Source organism: Gadus morhua, chromosome 11, assembly GCF_902167405.1.
Source record: "Gadus morhua chromosome 11, gadMor3.0, whole genome shotgun sequence".
NCBI lineage: Eukaryota > Metazoa > Chordata > Actinopteri > Gadiformes > Gadidae > Gadus > Gadus morhua.
The window spans coordinates 28027571-28047391 of NC_044058.1; the positions used below are offsets into that span (position 1 = coordinate 28027571).

The window sequence follows — 19821 nt, forward strand, 5'->3', positions numbered from 1 at the left end:
TTCTCCCTTTAGCCCGGGCACGATCCCTCGCCGATTTATATATGATCCCCCAGCTGCTTCTGTCCCTCCTCTCTCTCTCTCTTCCTCCTTCTCCCTGTCTCATTCTCTCTCTCTCTCTCCCTCTTCTCTCTTCATACGCTCTGTCCCTCCCTCTACCACTGTCTCTCTCTCGCTTTCTTCTTCTCACTCTTTCTTTTCTCGCTCCCCCCCATTTCTGTCTTTCTCGCTCTCGCTCCTCTTCTATCTCTCCCTTTCTCTCTCCCAAACACTCTCCCTTTATTTATCTCCCTTCCTCTCTTCCCTCCCTCCCTCTCTCTCTCTCCACCTCTCCCTCACTCCACCTCTCTCCCCCTCCATCCCTCTCGCTCCGCCTCTCTCCCCCTCCCTCCCTCTCTCTCCACCTCTCTCCCCCCTCCCTCCCTCTCTCTCCCCGCTCCCTCCCTCTCGCTCCGCCTCTCTCCCCCCCTCTACCTCTCTCCATTTCCTTCCCTCTCTCTAACCCCTCTTATCTCTCTCTCTCCCTCCTCTCTCCCCCGTCTCCCCCCTGCAGCAGCCCCTGGTGCGACTGCGTGGAGGTGCGATCGTGGGGGAGGGCCGGGTGGAGGTGCTGAAGGGCGGAGAGTGGGGCACCATCTGTGACGACCACTGGAGCCTGCTGGCCTCCTCCGTGGTGTGCAGGGAGCTGGGCTTCGGCACGGCCAAGGAGTCCCTCTCTGGAGGTCGGCTGGGACAGGGTGAGCTCGCCCTGCCACCCGCTGCCTTCAAACCCAATTCAGCCCAACTTGGTCACATCCCGTTCAGTCCGACTTTAGTCCGATCCCATTTAATCCACCTTTAGTCGGATTCCATCTAATCCACCTTTAGTCCGATCCCATTTAATCCACCTTTAGTCGGATTCCATCTAAATCCACCTTTAGTCAGATCCCATTTGATCCACCTTTAGTCAGATCCCATTTAATCCACCTTTAGTCAGATCCCATTTAAACCACCTTTAGTCAGATCCCATTTGATCCCCCTTTAGTCCGATCCCATTTGATCCACCTTTAGTCAACAGACAACCAGTTTACTTTGCTTCGATGCTTTCTCTTAGCACACTGATTGGTGTTTTCTCAACTCCCCTCCTCCACCAGTGAAATCTGCGTTGGTACATTCCGTCGGTTTCAACCACTGAGTCTGAGAAATCGCTGGCAGTCGGGAGCATTTTGGGAGAAACCAGCTCTCTGACGTGACTTTCAGTCTCCGTAGTCACTCAGAGAAACTAACTGGGATTTGAACACTGTGTGTGCGATTTAACATGACCAAATTTTTAAAATCGGCCTATCACAAGTCGGCGTGTCCACCTAGATGTGTGACGGATAGATGAGCAACGTTTCATGCAGTCCACTTTGTATTCTGTGGACTATAGCACGCCCACTAGTGATGTCATAAGAGACCAATTGTCAATGGCTTGGCTAATTACGCTCATAACTGGTGGCATATCATTGTACCTTTAACTGTTGTGGGAACAGGAATTGGAATTTAGAAGGCACTTTATTTGCCTCGCCTGCTGGAACTCCTGGAACTACCTCAGCCACCCCCCCCCCCCGAGTGCCTGAGGGAGATAGAGAGTGTACGATTAGAACCAAAACACTTTTTAGCCCGGCTTCTATCAGGGTGTGTTTATTTCTTCCTGGACTTTTACTGTGATTTAAATTCCTCATTTAAGCGACACTCTCACAAGAGAGGCCTTGGTTCACAGTGATATTAGATTAGCGAGGGGCTTTGAGAACAATGGGGCTTTTAGGAAACGGCCAAGGGGACTTCTCAGAATAGCTAGGAGAGGCGTTCCTGAGTCACCGTAAATCACAGCCTCAAGTGGCTTATTGCTTTTATAAAACGGTTACACAACGCTTACTACAGACTAGCTAGTATTACTTCACAAGATAGACACACAGCGAGATCGAATTCAATCATTTAATTGAAAACAACTCATCGTTCTCCGGCCTAGCGATATTGTTTCTCAAGACAGGTGAAATGGTTGCCGAGCAACACAGGGTAGCACACTTTTAGATTGGCAGTGCATTTGGAAAACAATCGTCCGCTACAAAATAAAGTTGGATTGATTGACGGATGGGGTTGAGGAACTCTGTGCTCCTGACACGCTGACTCTCTCTGTGCGCTCTGTGCTCCATTTCTCCTGTCTGCATGCTGACTCTCTCTGCGTACTCTGTGCTCCATGTCTCCTGTCTGACTCTCTCTGCGTGCTCTGTGCTCCATGTCTCCTGTCTGACTCTCTCTGCGTGCTCTGTGCTCCATGTCTCCTGTCTGACTCTCTCTGCGTGCTCTGTGCTCCATGTCTCCTGTCTGACTCTCTCTGCGTGCTCTGTGCTCCATGTCTCCTGTCTGACTCTCTCTGTGTGCTCTGTGCTCCATGTCTCCTGTCTGCACGCTGACTCTCTCTGTGTGCTCTGTGCTCCATTTCTCCTATCTGACTTGTCTGCGTGCTCTGTGCTCCATGTCTCCTGTCTGACTCTCTCTGCGTGCTCTGTGCTCCATGTCTCCTGTCTGCATGCTGACTCTCTCTGCGTGCTCTGTGCTCCATGTCTCCTGTCTGCATGCTGACTGTCTCTGCGTGCTCTGTGCTCCATGTCTCCTGTCTGACTCTCTGTGTGCTCTGTGCTCCATGTCGCCTGTCTGACTCTCTCAGCGTGCTCAGTGCTCCATGTCTCCTGTCTGACTCTCTCTGCGTGCTCTGTGCTCCATGTCTCCTGTCTGTCTCTCTCTGCGTGCTCTGTGCTCCATGTCTCCTGTCTGACTCTCTCTGCGTGCTCTGTGCTCCATGACTCCGGTCTGCAGGCATGGGCCCGGTGCACATGAACGAGGTGCAGTGCTCGGGCTTCGAGAAGTCCATCACCGAGTGCCTCTTCGACAAGGAGTCCCTTGGCTGCAGCCACGAGGAGGACGCGGCCGTGCGCTGCAACGTACCCGCCATGGGCTTCCAGGAGCAGGTGAGCCTACCCACGGATCAGCCAATCACAGGTACAGGTGTTCCCCTGAACCTCTAACAGGCACCATGGGATCAACGGATCAGCCAATCACAGGGACCGCTCTCAGACTCTTTAGTGAAATAATTTGTTGTTATGTATCGTTGCATGTAGAGGCAGGATAGTGTAACGGCTCTCCTGGCTAGCCAAAAGATACTGAGTTCGACCCCATGTCTAGAGTCTAACTATAGCATAATGTTTAACCAATACCTGCTCCTTAAAGGGGACACATTATACCACCAGGTGTGAGTGTGATTAGCCTTACAAGCCGTTTGAAAATCTGCCCCATATGACATCACTAGTGGGCGTGTCCACCTAGATCTGTGATGGATAGGTGAGCAACACTCACACCTGGTGGTATAATATGTCCCCTTTAGTTACTATTATCCAGTCCAGTATTGCAATGTATAGCTTCACGTCTATTGAAAAAAACTTTTAAATGATAGCGTTTAACCCTTGAATTCCTTGCCTCCTTGCGGGCCCCCAGTTGCGTCTGCGCGGGGGCCGTAACCCCTTCGAGGGCAGGGTGGAGGTGCTGGTGGAGAGGAACGGCTCCCTGGTGTGGGGCACGGTGTGCAGCGAGGGCTGGGGCACCATGGAGGCCATGGTGACCTGCCGGCAGCTGGGGCTCGGCTTCGCCAGCAGCGCCTTCCAGGTGAGACCCCCACCCGCGACGGAGCTACGGAGAGCTAATGGCTACAGAGCAACGGAGCTAACCACTATAAAGCTAAATGGAGCTAACGGCTACAGAGCTAAATGGAGCTAACGGCTACAGAGCTAAATGGAGCTAACCGCTACAGAGCTAAATGGAGCTAACCCCTACAGAGCTAAATGGATATAGCCACTACAGAGCAAAATGGAGATATCTGCTAAAGTGCTAAATGGAGCTAACCTCTACAGAGCTAACTGCTGGGATTTTAGCATCAAACAATCACAAATTTAACATAATCGAGTTTTTCAATTATTATTATTATTATTATTATTATTATTATTATTATTATTATTATTATTATTATTTTATACATTTTTTATAGAAAGGGCAGAACAGCTGGATAGATATCTGTAAATCATTTTAGATTGAAACTTTTTATTTTGAACATTTTGTGTATTTTTGAAGGCGAATTTTCAAAGCTCTCAGTTACAATGTTTTTTGGGAGAGATATGCTGAATAAATACAACAATTTTTCAAACTTTTCAAAAATAATCGTTTGAATGATTGCGATTTCAATATTGACCAAAATAATCGTGATTATGATTTTTCCCACATTCGAGCAGTCCTAGGTTCGGCCCAGGTGTTTTGGTTCTTTCTTCGTCGCGTTGTTGAGTCTAGGGACCTTAAAAAGCATGCATTGGAGAAGCTGATAACAAATCAAATGATTGAATGATAATTACTGACTTAATTACTTTCCGCCTCGCAGCGCTTTCTATCTCATCTAATGTCATTATATTCATTTTAAAAATAAGTTGACCCTTTGTATATGAAATTACTCTTCTGTGTGTGTGTGTGTGTGGTTGTTTGTGTGTATGTGTGAGTGTGTGTGTGCGTGTTTATGCTTGTATGTGCTTGCATTGGTTTGTTTATGCGAGGCATGCTTGGATAAGTGAGTGTGTGTGTGTGTGTGTGTTTTTATGTGTGAGTGAGTGTGGGTGTGTGCGTGTGTGTGAGCGTGTGTTTGTTTGTAAGCATGTGTTTGTGTGTGTGTCTGTGCATGTGTATGCTTGTATGTGTGTGTGAGGGCCTGTGTATGTGTGGGTGTGTGCATTCGTGTGAGCGTGTGCGAGTGTGTGTGTGTGTGTGTGTGTGTGTGTGTGTGTGTGTGTGTGTGTGTGTGTGTGATTGTATGCTTGTATCTGTGTGTGATGGCCTGTGTATGTGTGTGAGTGTGTCCATGTGTAAGCGTGTGTGTGAGTGTGTATGCTTGTAAGTGTGTGTGTGTGTGTGTGTGAGTTTATCTGTGTGTGTGTGTGTGCATGCTTGTATGTGTGTGAGGGCTTGTGTGTGTGTGTGAGGACCTGTGTGTGTCTGTGTGTTTGTGTGTGTGAGGGCCTGTGTGTGTGTGTGTGTGTGAGGGCCTGTGTGTGTGTGTGTGTGTGTGTGTGTGTGTGTGTGTGTGTGTGTGTGTGTGTGTGTGTGTGTGTGTGTGAGTGTGTGTGTGTGTGTGTGTGTGTGAGGGCCTGTATGTTTGTGTGTGTGTGTGTGTGTGTGTGTGTGTGTGTGTGTGTGTGTGTGTGTGTGTGTGTGTCTCTGTGTGTGTGTGTGTGTGTGTGTGTGTGTGTGTGTGTGTGTGTGTGTGTGTGTGTGTGTGAGGGCCTGTGTGTGTGTGTGTGTGTGTGTGTGTGTGTGTGTGTGTGTGTGTGTGTGTGTGTGTGTGTGTGTGTGTGTGTGTGTGTGTGTGTGTTGTTCTGGCTAAGAGCTTCCACATGTCCTCTGGGCTTCCATGTGGCCGTACATTTATAATCTTCATCCCTCCCTCTAAAAGCTGTCCAACATGTCGTATGTGGGAGGCCTTTAAAGGCCAGATGTTCAGCACAGCGTGTGTGTGTGTGTGTGTGTGTGTGTGTGTGTGAGTGTGTGTGCGAGCGTGTGTGCGTGCATGCGTGCCTACGTGCTTGTGTGTGAGTGCATGTCTGGAGTGAGTCAGATGTGTCCAGAAAGGTTTTGTGTCATCAATGGTCTGATGAGCTGAAGACTTCGCCCAGTAAGGATCACAATAACATAGCAGAGGAATGAACCGTGTCCCGTCCTCTCCTCCCCATGGAGGGAAGAGGAAACTTCTACGTGTTTCACAAACTGCCCCCCGGACCAGTTTAATGATTAACACGTCCTCCGTTCTTTCTGCTCATTTTATTTTGCCTTGATTTAGCCGTTATTTTCCAACCGTTTTTTTCCCCAGCAGTTAACATACTTGTAATCAAAGTCTCTACAATCGATAAACATTCAGCAGTTAACCTGTCAATATATTACACATTCCTTTTCCACCCTCGATTTGAATCATAAAAAAACCTGTTAAAAAATGTAAGCTTGTGGTCAGCATTTGTTTAACAGTCTGTCGCACTGCAGGTAAACACCATGCGTTTAAAGGTGTTTTACACAATGAGTTTAAAGGTGTTTTTTTGTTTGTGTTTCCGCCCCAAACTCGTTGGAATACATCTGTCCACCGACAGGCTCTCTATTATAGAAACTGTTAGCCTGTGGGCAGACTTTAATTCAGTGTTGTCTGAATCCGAGCATATGCTAGGACGACGGCGCGCTAGCACCATGCTAACTCCGGTTGTCATGGTGACACCGGGTTGTCAAGGCCGTGAAACACTAGCTTCCAGAAGGATGGTTTTATTTTACGACTTTCGTTGATATCATGATCGGGAGCATGTCTGAAGTTCGGATGCAGGTTAGTGTTAACGCTCTGGAGATTTATGAGGGGAAATAAAACATAAATAAAAAAAATACAGTTTTCGATCATAGGCTGTACAAGAATTTAGGCCTACCACAAGGCAGGGAAAAGAAGCACATTAGAGCTATTAATAATAGTAGCATTATCGTGTTATAATTATAATGACTATGATCATTAGTCATAATCAGAATTAGTCATATTCCGTACTATAATAAGTATATTTACCTCATCCTTATCATCTCAAGATGTCACCACCTCAACCCCTGAAATGTAACACATTTTCATATGTATACAAAATGTGTTCTATGGTAATGAGTTCAACAAACATGCTGATCCAAGATAGATATAAGATATAGATCGATAGACCGCCTTGAGGCTCCTATGGTTCTTGAATTGGTATTTTGAGGCGTCGTTCATAACTTTCCTCCTCTTGATGGAGATGGTGCGCCCTCTAGTGGTCAGTGCGGGTAATCACTTATATTTAACACTCATTTAAAAACCATTACTCACGTGCGTCCCCAGAATGGCTTCTTCTAACAAGGGGACCGATGTTAGCACGACTGAACAGAGGTTTACAGGTAACCAGGGTTACAGGCTACCAAGTTAACGGGTAAACATGGTTACAGGCTACCAAGGTAACCAAGGTAAATGGACTGCATCTGCATAGCGCTTTTGTACCGAGTAAAATAGCGTTTTACAATTATTGCGTTTATTATTATTATCATTCATACACGTACCGACGGCGGTGTTTGCCACACAAGGCGACAGCCAGTTCGTCTGGAGCATTTAGGGTGAGGTGTCTCGGTCAGGGACACCTCGACACTCAGCTAGGAGGAGCCGGGGATCGAACTAGCAAGTCAACCCACTCACCCTCCCGAGCTACACGCCACCCAATAGGTCAAGACCTTAAGGAGTTATGAACGACGCTAGGTGGCTGGTTACCAAGGTAACAGTCACCGAGGTGACATGAACGGATTAAGTTCAGGTCGTCTCCTTGACTTTTAGTGTCTCTCCACCTGTCTGTCTGTCTGTCTGTCTGTCTGTCTGTGTCTGTGTCTGTGTGTCTCTCTCTCTCTCTCTCTCTCTCTCTCAGAGATCAGTCAACAACATGTTTCGTGGGCGGAGCCTCATAGTGGGCGGAGCCTCATAGTGGGCGGAGCCTCAGGGGTTCTTGGTTTGAGGCGTGCAGCCACCCTGTCCGTCTCAGGTTAACCCTCCCTCCTCTCCCCCTCCCCCCTCTCCCTCCTCTCCCCCTCTCTCCCTCCCCCTCCTCCCCCCTCCCCATAGGAGACGTGGTACTGGCCGGGGGACGTGAGCGCGGACCGCGTGGCTATGAGCGGCGTGCGTTGCTCCGGGACGGAGATGACCCTGTCCCACTGCCTCCACCACGGGGCGCACCTCGCCTGCCCCAAGGGGGGGGGGCCGAAACGCCGCCGGGGTGTCCTGCTCCGAGAGTGAGTCCTCCTCTCGGCCAATCAGAACACACGCAGAGTGACTCAGGATGAATGTTAGACAGTGAGCTCCATTCCCCTCTCAGCCAATCGGACGACTTATAATGAACCCTAGACAGTGGGCTCCGTTCACCTCTCAGCCTATCAGACCCCCCGCAGTGACTCAGGATGAATGTTAGACAGTGAGCCCTGGGTACCTCTCGGCCAATCAGACGCCCGTTAATAAATCGCAGATCAGAATCTAAAGTGAACTGAGACCAGACTAATGTGCCTTTCCCTGAAGGAGCATTTCCAAAGGATCAATAAAGTGTCTGTCTGTCTGTCTGTCTGTCTGTCTGTCTGTCTGTCTGTCTGTCTGTCTGTCTGTCTGTCTGTCTGTCTGTCTGTCTGTCTGTCTGTCTGTCTGTCTGTCTGTCTGTCTGTCTGTCTGTCTGTCTGTCTGTCTGTCTGTCTGTCTGTCTGTCTGTCTGTCTGTCTGTCTGTCTGTCTGTCTGTCTGTCTGTCTGTCTGTCTGTCTGTCTGTCTGTCTCTCTCTCTCTCTCTCTCTCTCTCTCTCTCTCTCTCTCTCTCTCTCTCTCTCTCTCTCTCTCTCTCTCTCTCTCTTTCCCTCCCTCCCTCCCTCCCTCCCTCTATCTATCTATCTCAAAGTCTCGTTCTGGTGATGTTAGGCTCATGTCAGGTTTGTGAAATACTTGATTGGTCAATAACTTTGACCAATGTGGTCAACTTTCATTCAATAACGTAATCTCTGCCTTTTAAAAGTTCTGCATAAATACAGCATATCCAAAATATATACGCATATAATATATTGTAGAATGTATTCAAAATGATTCAGCAGTCGAACGGTCGAATATCAACCGGTTGTTTCCTTGACGATGTAAAGGTAAGTATGGAGTGACAAATTGTTGTGAAAGCTGCTCACAGCAACTTTGCTTTGATTAAACCTTGTTCTGATTGAGTCTAATGGTAGTCATGTCTGAGTGCCATCGCCATGGATACAAACTCATGAGAATAACGAGACAATTTAATCAGAATGAGACTAATGAGACCGAATCAAAACACATTTTTGTCCAAGCAAATGGGGCGAGAGAAATTGCTGATAGCTTGAACGTTTTACCTCAGAAATCCCATTGCTACACTCCCCTTGCTGTTACAAATGACATAATAAGATCCTCTGTAACTCATACAGAGAGGTACATATATAAAGGTAAATTAAAGACTGCAGGGCGAGAGAACGATATATGTGAATGTGCCGATACTGCAATATATTCAGTGTTATTCTCAAAGAGCGAGAGACAAACCAAGAGAGAGAGGAAGAGAGTTTCAGGGGCTTTGAGTGTGCTTTGAGTGTGTGTGTGTGTGTGTGTGTGTGTGTGTGTGTGTGTGTGTGTGTGTGTGTGTGTGCGCGCGTGTTTACAGCAAAGGGTCTAAAGTCTAAAGTATTGCATTGAGAGATGTCTGAAAAAACAGAATCACCACTCGGAGCCATTTAGTCCATGTGCCCTGACGTAGTCCATCCTAGTTCACTGAAGGTCCGGAAGGGCTTCTGAGGGCCCTCAGATGGTCAGGGGCCCCAGGCAAGGGGCCCCTAGCTAGGGACCAGTACAGAGTGTGTTCCCTGGGGGCCCTGTAAGAGGAAGCTGGCCAGAGCTCCCGGCTCCCTAGAAACATAGTTTTACTCACTTTTTATTTTGTTGCTGCTATTTTTTTTTATGGTGATATTAAATTACAGGCGACAGCTATATTCCTCCCATCCTCGTATCACCTTTTTATTTTCTTATGGATTGACTTAAAAAAAAAAGGAAAATGTTAAAAATCCAATTTTGCACCAGTGCCTCCCCTCAAACCATCAACACCCCCATAACCTCACCTCCCTCTGTCTCCCTCCCCATCACCCTCTCTGTCTCTCCCTCCCTCCCTGTCTCCGTCCCTCTCTCCCCCTTCGTCTCTCTCTCTCGGTCTCTCCACCTCTCATTTTATTACCCTCTCTCCTCCCCCTCTCTCCGTCCCTCCTCTCGACCTCCTCCACCCACCCGCCCAAACCTTTCCTCCCTCCTCACTTCCTCCACTGTCCCCCTACACCTCTTCTCCCCTCCCCCACCCCTCATCCCCCACCCCCACCCCCTCCTCCTCCACCCTTACCTCCTCTCCCCCTCCCCCCCCCCCCAGCGGCCCCAGACCTTGTGCTGAACCCCCAGGTGGTGGAGCAGACCACCTACATGGAGGACCGGCCCATGTTCATGCTGCAGTGCGCCTACGAGGAGGACTGCCTGGCGTCGAGCTCCAGGGAGTCCCCCGCCACCGCCATCCGCCGCCTGCTGCGCTTCTCCTCCCAGATACACAACAACGGCCAGTCCGACTTCAGGCCCAAGGCCGGGCGCCACTCCTGGGTCTGGCACGAGTGCCACAGGTGGGTGGGTGCTGCTGGGGTGGAGGTGGTAGTGGTGGTGGTGGTGTTGGTGGAGGTGGTGTTGGAGGTGGTTGAGGTGGAGGTGGTGGTGGTGGTAGTCATGGTTATGGTGGGGGTGTTTGTTGAGATGGTGATGGAGGTGGTGGTACTGGTGGTGGAGGTGGTGTTTATGGTGTTGCTTTGTTGAGAGCGTGATGGAGGTGGTGGTGCTTGTTGAGATGGTGGTGGTGGGGGTGGAGGGTGGTGGTGCTTGTGGTGGAGGAGGTGGCGCTTGTTGGTGGAGGTAGTGGTGCTTGTGGGTGGAGGAGGTGGTGCTTGTTGGTGGAGGTGGTGCTTGTTGGTGGAGGTGGTGGTGCTTGTGGGTGGAGGAGGTGGTGCTTGTGGGTGGAGGTGGTGGTGCTTGTGGGTGGAGGAGGTGGTGCTTGTGGGTGGAGGAGGTGGTGCTTGTTGGTGGAGGTGGTGGTTATGTTGGTGGTGGTGCTTGTTGAGATGGTGGTGGTGGAGGTTCTTGTTGAGATGGTGGTGGTGGAGGTGGTGGTTCTTGTTGAGATGGTGGTGGAGGAGGTGGTGGTGCTTGTTGAGATGGTGGTGGAGGAGGTGGTGGTGCTTGTTGAGATGGTGGTGGAGGAGGTGGTGGTTCTTGTTGAGATGGTGGTGGGGCTTGTGGTGGAGGTGGTGGTTATGTTGGTGGAGGTGGTGGTGCTTGTGGTATCTTTTGAGTTATGAATCATAATGAGTCCTTGTGTCTCATCTGACGATGGGATGCATCAGTCATGCCGTGTTGAGTGAGTCTGTAATGAGCCAGCTGCAGATGGATGGATGATTGATGGTTGGGTGAATGGATAGCATGGTATATTGATGGATGGATGATGAATGTGTTGTACTGTGTATTATGCTGCAAGTGTTCTGAACCTGAAGTAATCTATATGTATGAATGTGTGTCGTTTTTGTGTGTGTGTGTGTGTGCGTGTGCGTGTGTGTGCGTGTGTGTGTGCAGACATTACCACAGCATGGAGGTGTTTACCCACTATGACCTGTTCAGTCTCAACGGCACCAAGGTAGCAGAAGGACACAAGGCCAGCTTCTGTCTGGAGGACTCAGAGTGCGACGAAGGTAAGTCTGCTTTCTCCTTTCCCTCTCCTCTCCTCTCCCCTCCTCCCCTCCTCTCTCCCCTCCTCCCTCTCCTCTCTCCCCTCCTCCCTCTCCTCTCTCCTCTCCTTCATCCCCTCTTCTCTCCTCTCCCCTCCCCTCTCTCCTCTCCTCTCCCCTCCTTCCTTCTCTCTCCTCTTCTCCTCTCCCCTCTCCTCTCTCCTCTCTCCTCTCCCCTCCTCCCTTCTCTCTCCTCTCTCCTCTCCTCTCCCTCTCCTCTCCTCTCCTCACTCCTCTCCTCTCTCCTCTTCTCTCCTCTCCTCACTCCTCTCCTCTCCTCACTCCTCTCCCCTCTCCTCTCCTCACTCCTCTCCTCTCTCCTCTCCTCTCCCCTCCTCCCTTCTCTCTCCTCTCTCCTCTCCTCTCCTCACTCCTCTCCTCTCCTCTCTCCTCTCCTCTCCTCTCCTCTCCTCTCCTCTCCCCTCTCTCCACTCCTCTCTCCTCTCCTCTCCCCTCTCTCCACTCCTCTCCTCTCCTCTCCTCTCCTCACTCCTCTCCTCTCCTCTCCTCACTCCTCTCCTCTCCTCTCCTCTCCTCTCTCCTCTCCTCCCTTCTCTCTCCTCTCTCCTCTCTCCTCTCCTCACTCCTCTCCTCTCCTCTCTCCTCTCCTCTCCTCTCCTCACTCCTCTCCTCTCCTCTCCTCTCTCCTCTCCTCTCCTCACTCCTCTCCTCTCCTCACTCCTCTCCTCACTCCTCTCCTCTCTCCTCTCCTCTCCTCTCCTCTCCCCTCTCCTCTCTCCTCTCCTCTCCTCTCTCCTCTCCTCTCTCCTCTCCTCTCCTCTCCTCTCCCCTCTCCTCTCTCCTCTCCTCTACTCTCTCCACTCCTCTCCTCTCCTCACCTCACTCCTCTCCTCTCCTCTCTCCTCTCCTCACTCCTCTCCTCTCCTCTCTCCTCTCCTCTCCTCTCCTCTCCTCACTCCTCTCCTCTCCTCTCTCCTCTCCTCTCCTCTCCTCACTCCTCTCCTCTCTCCTCTCCTCTCCCCTCTCTCCACTCCTCTCCTCTCCTCACCAGAGATAACTGTGATAAAATACCTTTTATTTAGTTCTCTATTAGATCAGTCGGCCCTGCGGTCCCCGGGTCTATGAGCCTAGCGTCATCGGCCCTGGGGGACCTCAGATCAGGTTAAAGATATTGAGAAGGTTGCGTTAGCTGCTGGGGGAGAGGGGGGAGAGGGGGGAGAGGGGGGAGGTGTATTGTATTGTGGGCTCAAAGTGATTAAAGTCTCTCCCGGCTCCGTGGCACTGCGGCGGCCCAGGGATCGACAAGAGGTACGAATGTGCCAACTTCGGGGAGCAAGGCATCACGGTGGGCTGCTGGGACACGTACCGCCACGACATCGACTGCCAGTGGGTCGATATCAGCGACATCAAACCCGGAGACTACATCTTCCAGGTGCGTTTGGTTCTGCCGCTCTCTCTCTCTCTCTCTCTCTCTCTCTCTCTCTCTCTCTCTCTCTCTCTCTCTCTCTCTCTCTCTCTCTCTCTCTCTTTCTCTCTCTCTCTCTCTCTCTGTCTTTTTATCTCTTGGTTTTATTCCTCTCTCTTTCTAGCTCTCTCGCTCTTTATCTCCCTCCCTCCCTCTCCTCATCTCTCTCTCTCTCTCTCTCTCTCTCTCTCTCTCTCTCTCTCTCTCTCTCTCTCTCTCTCTCTCTCTCTCTCTCTCTCTCTCTCTCTCTCTCTCTCTCTCTCCAGCAAACAACAATTTGAATCCTATTATTTATTCACTTTATAATTCATTTTTGATTTTTTGCACCAGGGATTATAACATCTGATCCTGTGTATTAATGAAAAGGAAGTTTACTAACAGTATCACTCATTAATTTAGTTTATTGACAGTATCAGAGCCATTGCCTACAAAGAATCAACTGTTCATGAGCCAGATTGTTGTTTCTGGTGACGCGGTTTCAGTGTTTGAATGCATTGAATGTGCTTCACTCCCCATGAGAAGGAGAAGACTGTTCTCAAGAAGATGTTGCAAAAACCTGCAGATAGTCGTTAATACATATACAACCTTTATTCTGCATACTATACAACACATTTTATATTGTACTATACAACATATATTATTACTGTATATATAGTACGATAGCAGAAGGAATATATTTCATCATGGTGGCAGTCATTGCAGATATCGGCTAATTCACGATCATTAAAATTAAAATCTGTAATCCAGTGTTAATCGGTTCCTGATCTGGATCTGAACTGCCTGCTGCTCGTGTCTGCGTTCACACAGGTGGTGATCAATCCCAACTACGAGGTTCCTGAGTCCGATTACTCCAACAACATCATGAAGTGCCGGTGTCGGTACGACGGCAACAGGGTGTGGATGTACAGCTGCCACAACGGTAAGGAACCAGTTTACACCGGGTGTGGATGTACAGCTGCCACAACGGTAAGGAACCGGTTTACACCTGCCGGCTCACCGCTCTCTGATCTGTTCACTGGCGGTTCCTCCACTGCTGTAGTCTAACATCGTACCGTTCAACGCTAAAAGGTTTCTAGCCCTGAGGCGTCCCTGAAAACACTTCCCCGCGAATGTTTTCGTTTTAATTATTAAGCGACTCGTGTTTGTTGTTCTTAGCGCGCGTATCAAAGGTTCGAGTGTAAAAGATTAGTGTGCCTAAAAAAACAGCAGTGTTTCGGCTTTTATCATACAAAAATAAAGTCTTATTGCCAGACTGAACATGTTCTTCGTGTTCCCCGGGCAACGGGAAGACGTGTCCGCCAGCAGACGCGTTGAACGACCCAACAGCTTGGGGTCGCTGTAAACAGTGCTTTGCACCTGATGCTGCGTCGTCTGAATGGGACTCCGGTCTCACTGCTGCTAATAAGCAGACACCAGACTTAACATGCATGGCCGTCAGTGACAGGGATTCAAACGGAGGGGGACATTCTGAAAGAGTAAACTGTGCCAAGCGGAACTGCTTCCCTGCCAATTAAAATGATATTTTTATCTTTTTTTTTATATACGACTTTTTATATAATCTCGTGTGTCAATGTGAGTACGGTTTATTCGAACGCTAGACATATATTTATTCTTGTAAGAGGCTTAAAGCGATCGTTTGGAATTATTGACATAAGGCGAGTGGCTTGAATCTTGGCAATGATGATAGAAGTATCAACAAAAGTTTTCCGCGAAAGCAGTATATCTATTTTAAATCACTTCAAAACAACTCTGTTATATTGAGGGTCAAAGGATTGATTCCTTTAGTTCCTAACCATGTGATAGCGTGATAATGCACAGCGAGCATTCATAACCTCAGTCACCTCACTCAGCAGCCTCCGCAAAAGACTCAAGACTCACCAGTTCAAAGTTCATCTGGACTCTGCATAGCCGCCCCCCTTACCCCGCTCTTACACACTTATTGTATGTTGTACTTAGCATTGTGTAGCGTCTTATACTAGCTATCTCTGTTGTGTACGGGGAGTGGGTCAACCTAACGATAGTAAGTGCTTGGCACCTGGTTCTATGAACATCCTTAGTTTACCGACAGCGATTTATTGTTGCTTCTCTTTTATCTGACAAATGTACTTATTGTACGTCGCTTTGGATTAAAGCGACTGCTAAATGGAAATGTAAACGTAGATGTAACGACCGCCTCGCTGCACATTACCCCTCCATCCATGTTTCCCAGCCCCTTAAAGTTGAGGAGCGACGGCCAGTCTTTGGTCCTCAGTAGGTCATGTGATGCGGTCATGTGATGCGGTCATGTGATGCTCTAACTCCTCCCCTCTTCTCCCAGGAGGCTCCCTGAGCTCTGAGTCGGAGCAGGCGTTCCCCGGCCTGCTGAACAACCAGGTGACCCACCGCTAAAAGAGCGGGAAACCGGAGAGAGGCCCCGCCCCCAGCCCTACGTCGTTTCCATGGAGAGTCTGACGCCTAGCAACCACCCGTCTCCTCTCTCCGTTGTGTGTGTGCGTGTGTGTGTGTGTGTGTGTGTGTGTGTGTGTGTGTGTGTGTGTGTGTGTGTGTGTGTGTGTGTGTGTGTGTGTGTGTGTGTGGTTCCAACTTCGACAGTCGGGAAAGCGACGTGAAGATGCAGCTCTTTTGAACTACGACCACAACCATCCCAGCTACCCCCTTCTCCGCTAATACCACCACCATCACCAACAACCCCACCATCACCACCACCACCACAAGCCCTGACCAAGCAGAGACCAAACCGACCACGCCCTCTAATCCCCATTTTCAATTCGCAAACTCTAACCCCCTTCGAAGTGACTGCTCCCGGAATTGAGGCAGCTATTACGCTGTTTTGGTTTGCAAAGGCTAACTGCATGCTAGCAGAGCTAAAGGCTAGCCCAGCTTATTGCTAGCAGGGCTAAAGGCTATCCCAGCTGACTGCTAGCCCAGCTAACCGCTAGCAGAGCTAAAGGCTAGCCCAGCTAACCACTAGCAGGGCTAAAGGCTAGCCCAGCTAACCACTAGCCGGGCTAAAGGCTAGCCCAGCTAACCGCTGGCACAGCTAAAGGCTAGCCCAGCTAACCGCTCCCATGGTCAAGATCTCAGGAGCCAGCCGCAGCTTAATCGAGCCCCTTCCCGCTCAGCGAGTCTCTTAAACTCCTCCTCTCGTTTTAATGATGTTTCCCCGCGGCGGCCGGGTCTGTCGTCAGGTGCGGCGGTGTCTTCCAGAGTGCGTCGGCTTTGAAGAGCGTTAATTAAAGGGAATCCTCCGGAGTGGGGAGCGCCGCGGTTCAAAGCCCCGTCCCGTCGCGGCGCGGGCCGGCGACCCCGGGACCCGGGGACGGGCGGCTCACCGGCTCCGCCGCTCCGCGGGGAGAGGACGGGTGGGACTCAGCCTTAGCACTAATCCTTTTATTTTTTTTCATCTTACTCATTAGTTGAAAGTGCGTTTTTTAATATTTTTTTAGAGCTCGTTGGAGATGTCTTATGGTCGATTATTAAGTGCCGTTACCTTCTTTATCCGTCTCCCCCACTTCTGCACAAGTGTTTTAATGTGCCCACCGGAGTCTTGCGGTCGATCTTTACCTTATAGAATTCTTCTTCTTACTCGATTTTCTTACCAAGGGATGGCTTATCCTCTGTTATGTGCCGTCATTAGAGGTTCTAAGTCTCTAAGAGTTTCATCACAGGTGACGATCATTGCATGAAACCTTTCTAATTAATCCAAATACCGATCAGACTCACCATTTATTTATGGTGCCTTTCGTGCCAAACGGCTCTTCAAAGTGCTTTTCAACAAAACAAGAGGAATTAAATGAACAGTAAAAATAAAGAACAATAAGTAACGTTACAAAAAACCGAATTAAGAAAATGTGAGAGGTGGAAAAATGTATCAAAAAATGACCTAACCGCACTGCTTTAGCTTTTGAGTGTGACAAGATGGTGGCAAATGCTTTTTAAGTCGTGATGTGAAGCACGGATTTCGGGAATGTTACAAGACCCCAAAAGATGCCAAATCCCCTTTTGGTGCTTGTGTAAACTCTAAACACTCTGACACCCAATTAGTAACTTATTGTTAAAAGTCAGGGATTTTAAAGTTTTAGTTAGTCCTTTTAAACAGTGTTTTTGTTTTTGTACAAAGATGTGTGTAAATCATATTTTATTGTACATCTTTACTGGTGCTATAGCTGATCCTCTGTTTTCTGAGGAAGCAGTGATCGGCCTGATTATCTGTTTACTTGCGGTGTACTTGAACAGAATGTAAGTAAACCTAAATATGCTTTGTGTTAACTCAAATAAAGGTATGAGGCAATCCGATTTCTCACTGACTTTAACTGTTGTTTCTATAGTCGTGGATGACCTTTCCCATTAGCTGTTAACACAGTGACACCTTTCTTTACCCTAATTGGAGTACGCTATTTAAGGTATAGGAGGTGTCCTTAAAGGCTTAATGTGAAAGCAGTTTAACGAGGCAAAAAACTAGGAGAGAATATTCCCACATCTAGATAATTTTAGGACTAGCTCTGGTTAAAGGAAAAGAACGATTTATCTTTGATTAGATTTTCACAAATGATAACCTTTCTTAATTATTTCTGAATGTGTACAATTAGAGTAGATCAGATATGATTTGTTTTGTCCTTCAGAGCGGATTTAACTGCCACACGCATTCATCAAACAACATTTATTACATAGTGAACATGTCAAAATATAGCACATAAATAAACTCAATAGCCAAGGCGACAGCAAGTGATTTGCTGAGGACACAAACTGTCATGTTGGTGCAATTCTACTTGCAATTTGTAATTCTGAGGTGCATCATAATGGGGATGATAAACCCTTAGATAACAAAAATTAACTCTGCCTGGTCCCCGTAACCATTATCTCTTTCCTCTTCTTCGTCTCAATCTTCCACTCTAATGGATTACAATTGCAACCTTAAATAATAAATAGAGCTATCCTTTTAATATATGCATATCTGGAGCATCCCAGCAGTCACTCACAATAATACATTATGTTCTCTCAACGACGAATGCTGCATGAAATTAGGACGCAAAGCAGCGCCATTAAAAGGTACAACACTGACCCCTTGTGGTCACCCACACCCACACACTAACACAAATATTATACATTTTATCTCGCTTCATTCATTTAAATACAATATATTGTCATAAAAGCAGTTCAATACGTATACAGTTCTTTTTTACTTATGATTACATTTCGTTAGCCTCATACAATAATTGTCTAAGTCATATTTTAAACTTCATTGTTTATATAGCGTTTAAAATGCCCTAGGGCCTAAGTCAAATAGATGAGTTAGCAGATAGTGATTATGGAATGTAAAATGCACTCTGATTGGCTAAGGATAAAGCCAATCAGGCACAGTGAATCAGCAGCGTTAGAAGCGTAGAGTTGGGTTAGATAGGCCTATCAAAATTTGGCCAAAATATGAATTAGGCAATTATTCTTTGAGTCTAAAAAATAAGTTGTTTGATACTTTCAACCACAGTAAACCATCAGATCAGCCCAAACTGCATAATCCCCCGTTTTCATCTTAATGCATAGTTTTATGATAACGATCAAGAAGTTCCTTTCAACACATTTCAACGCAACAAAGTTATTAATACAAAACATGATATTATGTATTAATTACTTTAAAACGTTTCCTCAATTGATTGTGTAAGAGTACCAAAGTAGGGCCTAGTGTTTCATTTGGGGGATTAAATGGTAACTTTACTGGTGTTTAGCATACAGCTAACCTTGTCTGCTCCTGTTTCGCACCCCTTGGTTAGACAATTACAGATCAAAACACTGGATCAGTTTCTTCCCTGTCTGAACCGGTCGGCCCATATGGGGTATTGGCAGCAGGGGGGATGTTTACAGTAAGGCCAATTAAACCAACACTTCATGCCAAGAGACACGGCCCCATGACCTATAAATCTGGTGAATTACAGCTGTCATAAGTACAGTTGTTTCAGAGCGAGTCCGGGTGGTTCCCTGTTTCTTTGTTCAGCCTCTCACAGACGCCGGCTTGGGAGTGGATCCAGCTCGTCTCTCACTTTGAATCTGCCAACTGTTTTAGAGACGTTTAAGGCCTTTCTCTTCAAGGGAGGGCATGGGTTCTAATCATGGGTTTTAAAATGTATTTTTCGTTGCACAACACATACAGAATGGAAATTAAAACATGCTATTCTGCCAAAAAAGCTTTTTTTTTATCTTAAATTAAATCTTGTGGTCTTTCTTGAGTATAATGACCCTCATGAGACATCCTGGGGCACAGGCCTGAACGCCGTCTGAAGTGCTGTTACCCCGTCCCAGGTCGTTCTTATGAACACAGACCCCAAGGGGACCCCAAGTCCCTGTTCCCTTTACGAGGTCACCCTGTTCCTAACCCTAACCAAACCCTCACCCTAAAACCTAGCCCTTAAACGTAAACCTAACACTAAACCCTTACCCTTAAACATAGACCCAACACCAAACCCTAATCCTAAAACCCAAACTAAACACTAAAAACAAATGCTCACCCTAAAACATATCCCCAACCATGAAACCAAACCCTAAAAACCCAGCCCAACCCTTGAACAAAACTCTAACCCAAGTAGGAAACCATAACCCTTTATCAAACACTAGAACCAAAGATCAAACCCTGAAACCTAACCCAAGTAGGAAATCATAACCCTTTATCAAACACTAGAACCAAAGATCAAACCCTGAAACCTAATCCAAGTAGGAAACCATAACCCTTTATCAAACACTAGAACCAAAGATCAAACCCTGAAACCTAACCCAAGTAGGAAATCATAACCCTTTATCAAACACTAGAACCAAAGGCCAAACCCTGAAACCTAACCCAGATAGGAAACCGTAACCCTTAAACACTAGAACAAAAGATCAAACCCTGAAACCTAACCCAAGTAGGCAACCGTAACCATTTATCAAACACTAGAACCAAAGACCAAACCCTGAAACCTAACCCAAATAGGAAACCGCAACC

General features: G+C 47.8%; 1 protein-coding gene across 1 annotated transcript in view; it reads left to right on the plus strand.

Annotated features, from left to right (window-relative positions):
- loxl2b (lysyl oxidase-like 2b) overlaps nt 1-17154 on the plus strand; it is a 38479-nt gene extending 21325 nt beyond the window's left edge. Inside the window, 10 exon segments of the mRNA XM_030371289.1 lie at nt 551-734; nt 2836-2987; nt 3511-3678; nt 7703-7828; nt 7830-7869; nt 10036-10276; nt 11274-11389; nt 12682-12818; nt 13659-13770; nt 15169-17154. Coding sequence (XP_030227149.1) covers nt 551-734; nt 2836-2987; nt 3511-3678; nt 7703-7828; nt 7830-7869; nt 10036-10276; nt 11274-11389; nt 12682-12818; nt 13659-13770; nt 15169-15239 — 1347 coding nt within the window. The 3' untranslated portion in view covers nt 15240-17154.
- Nucleotides 17155-19821: the final 2667 nt, after the last annotated feature.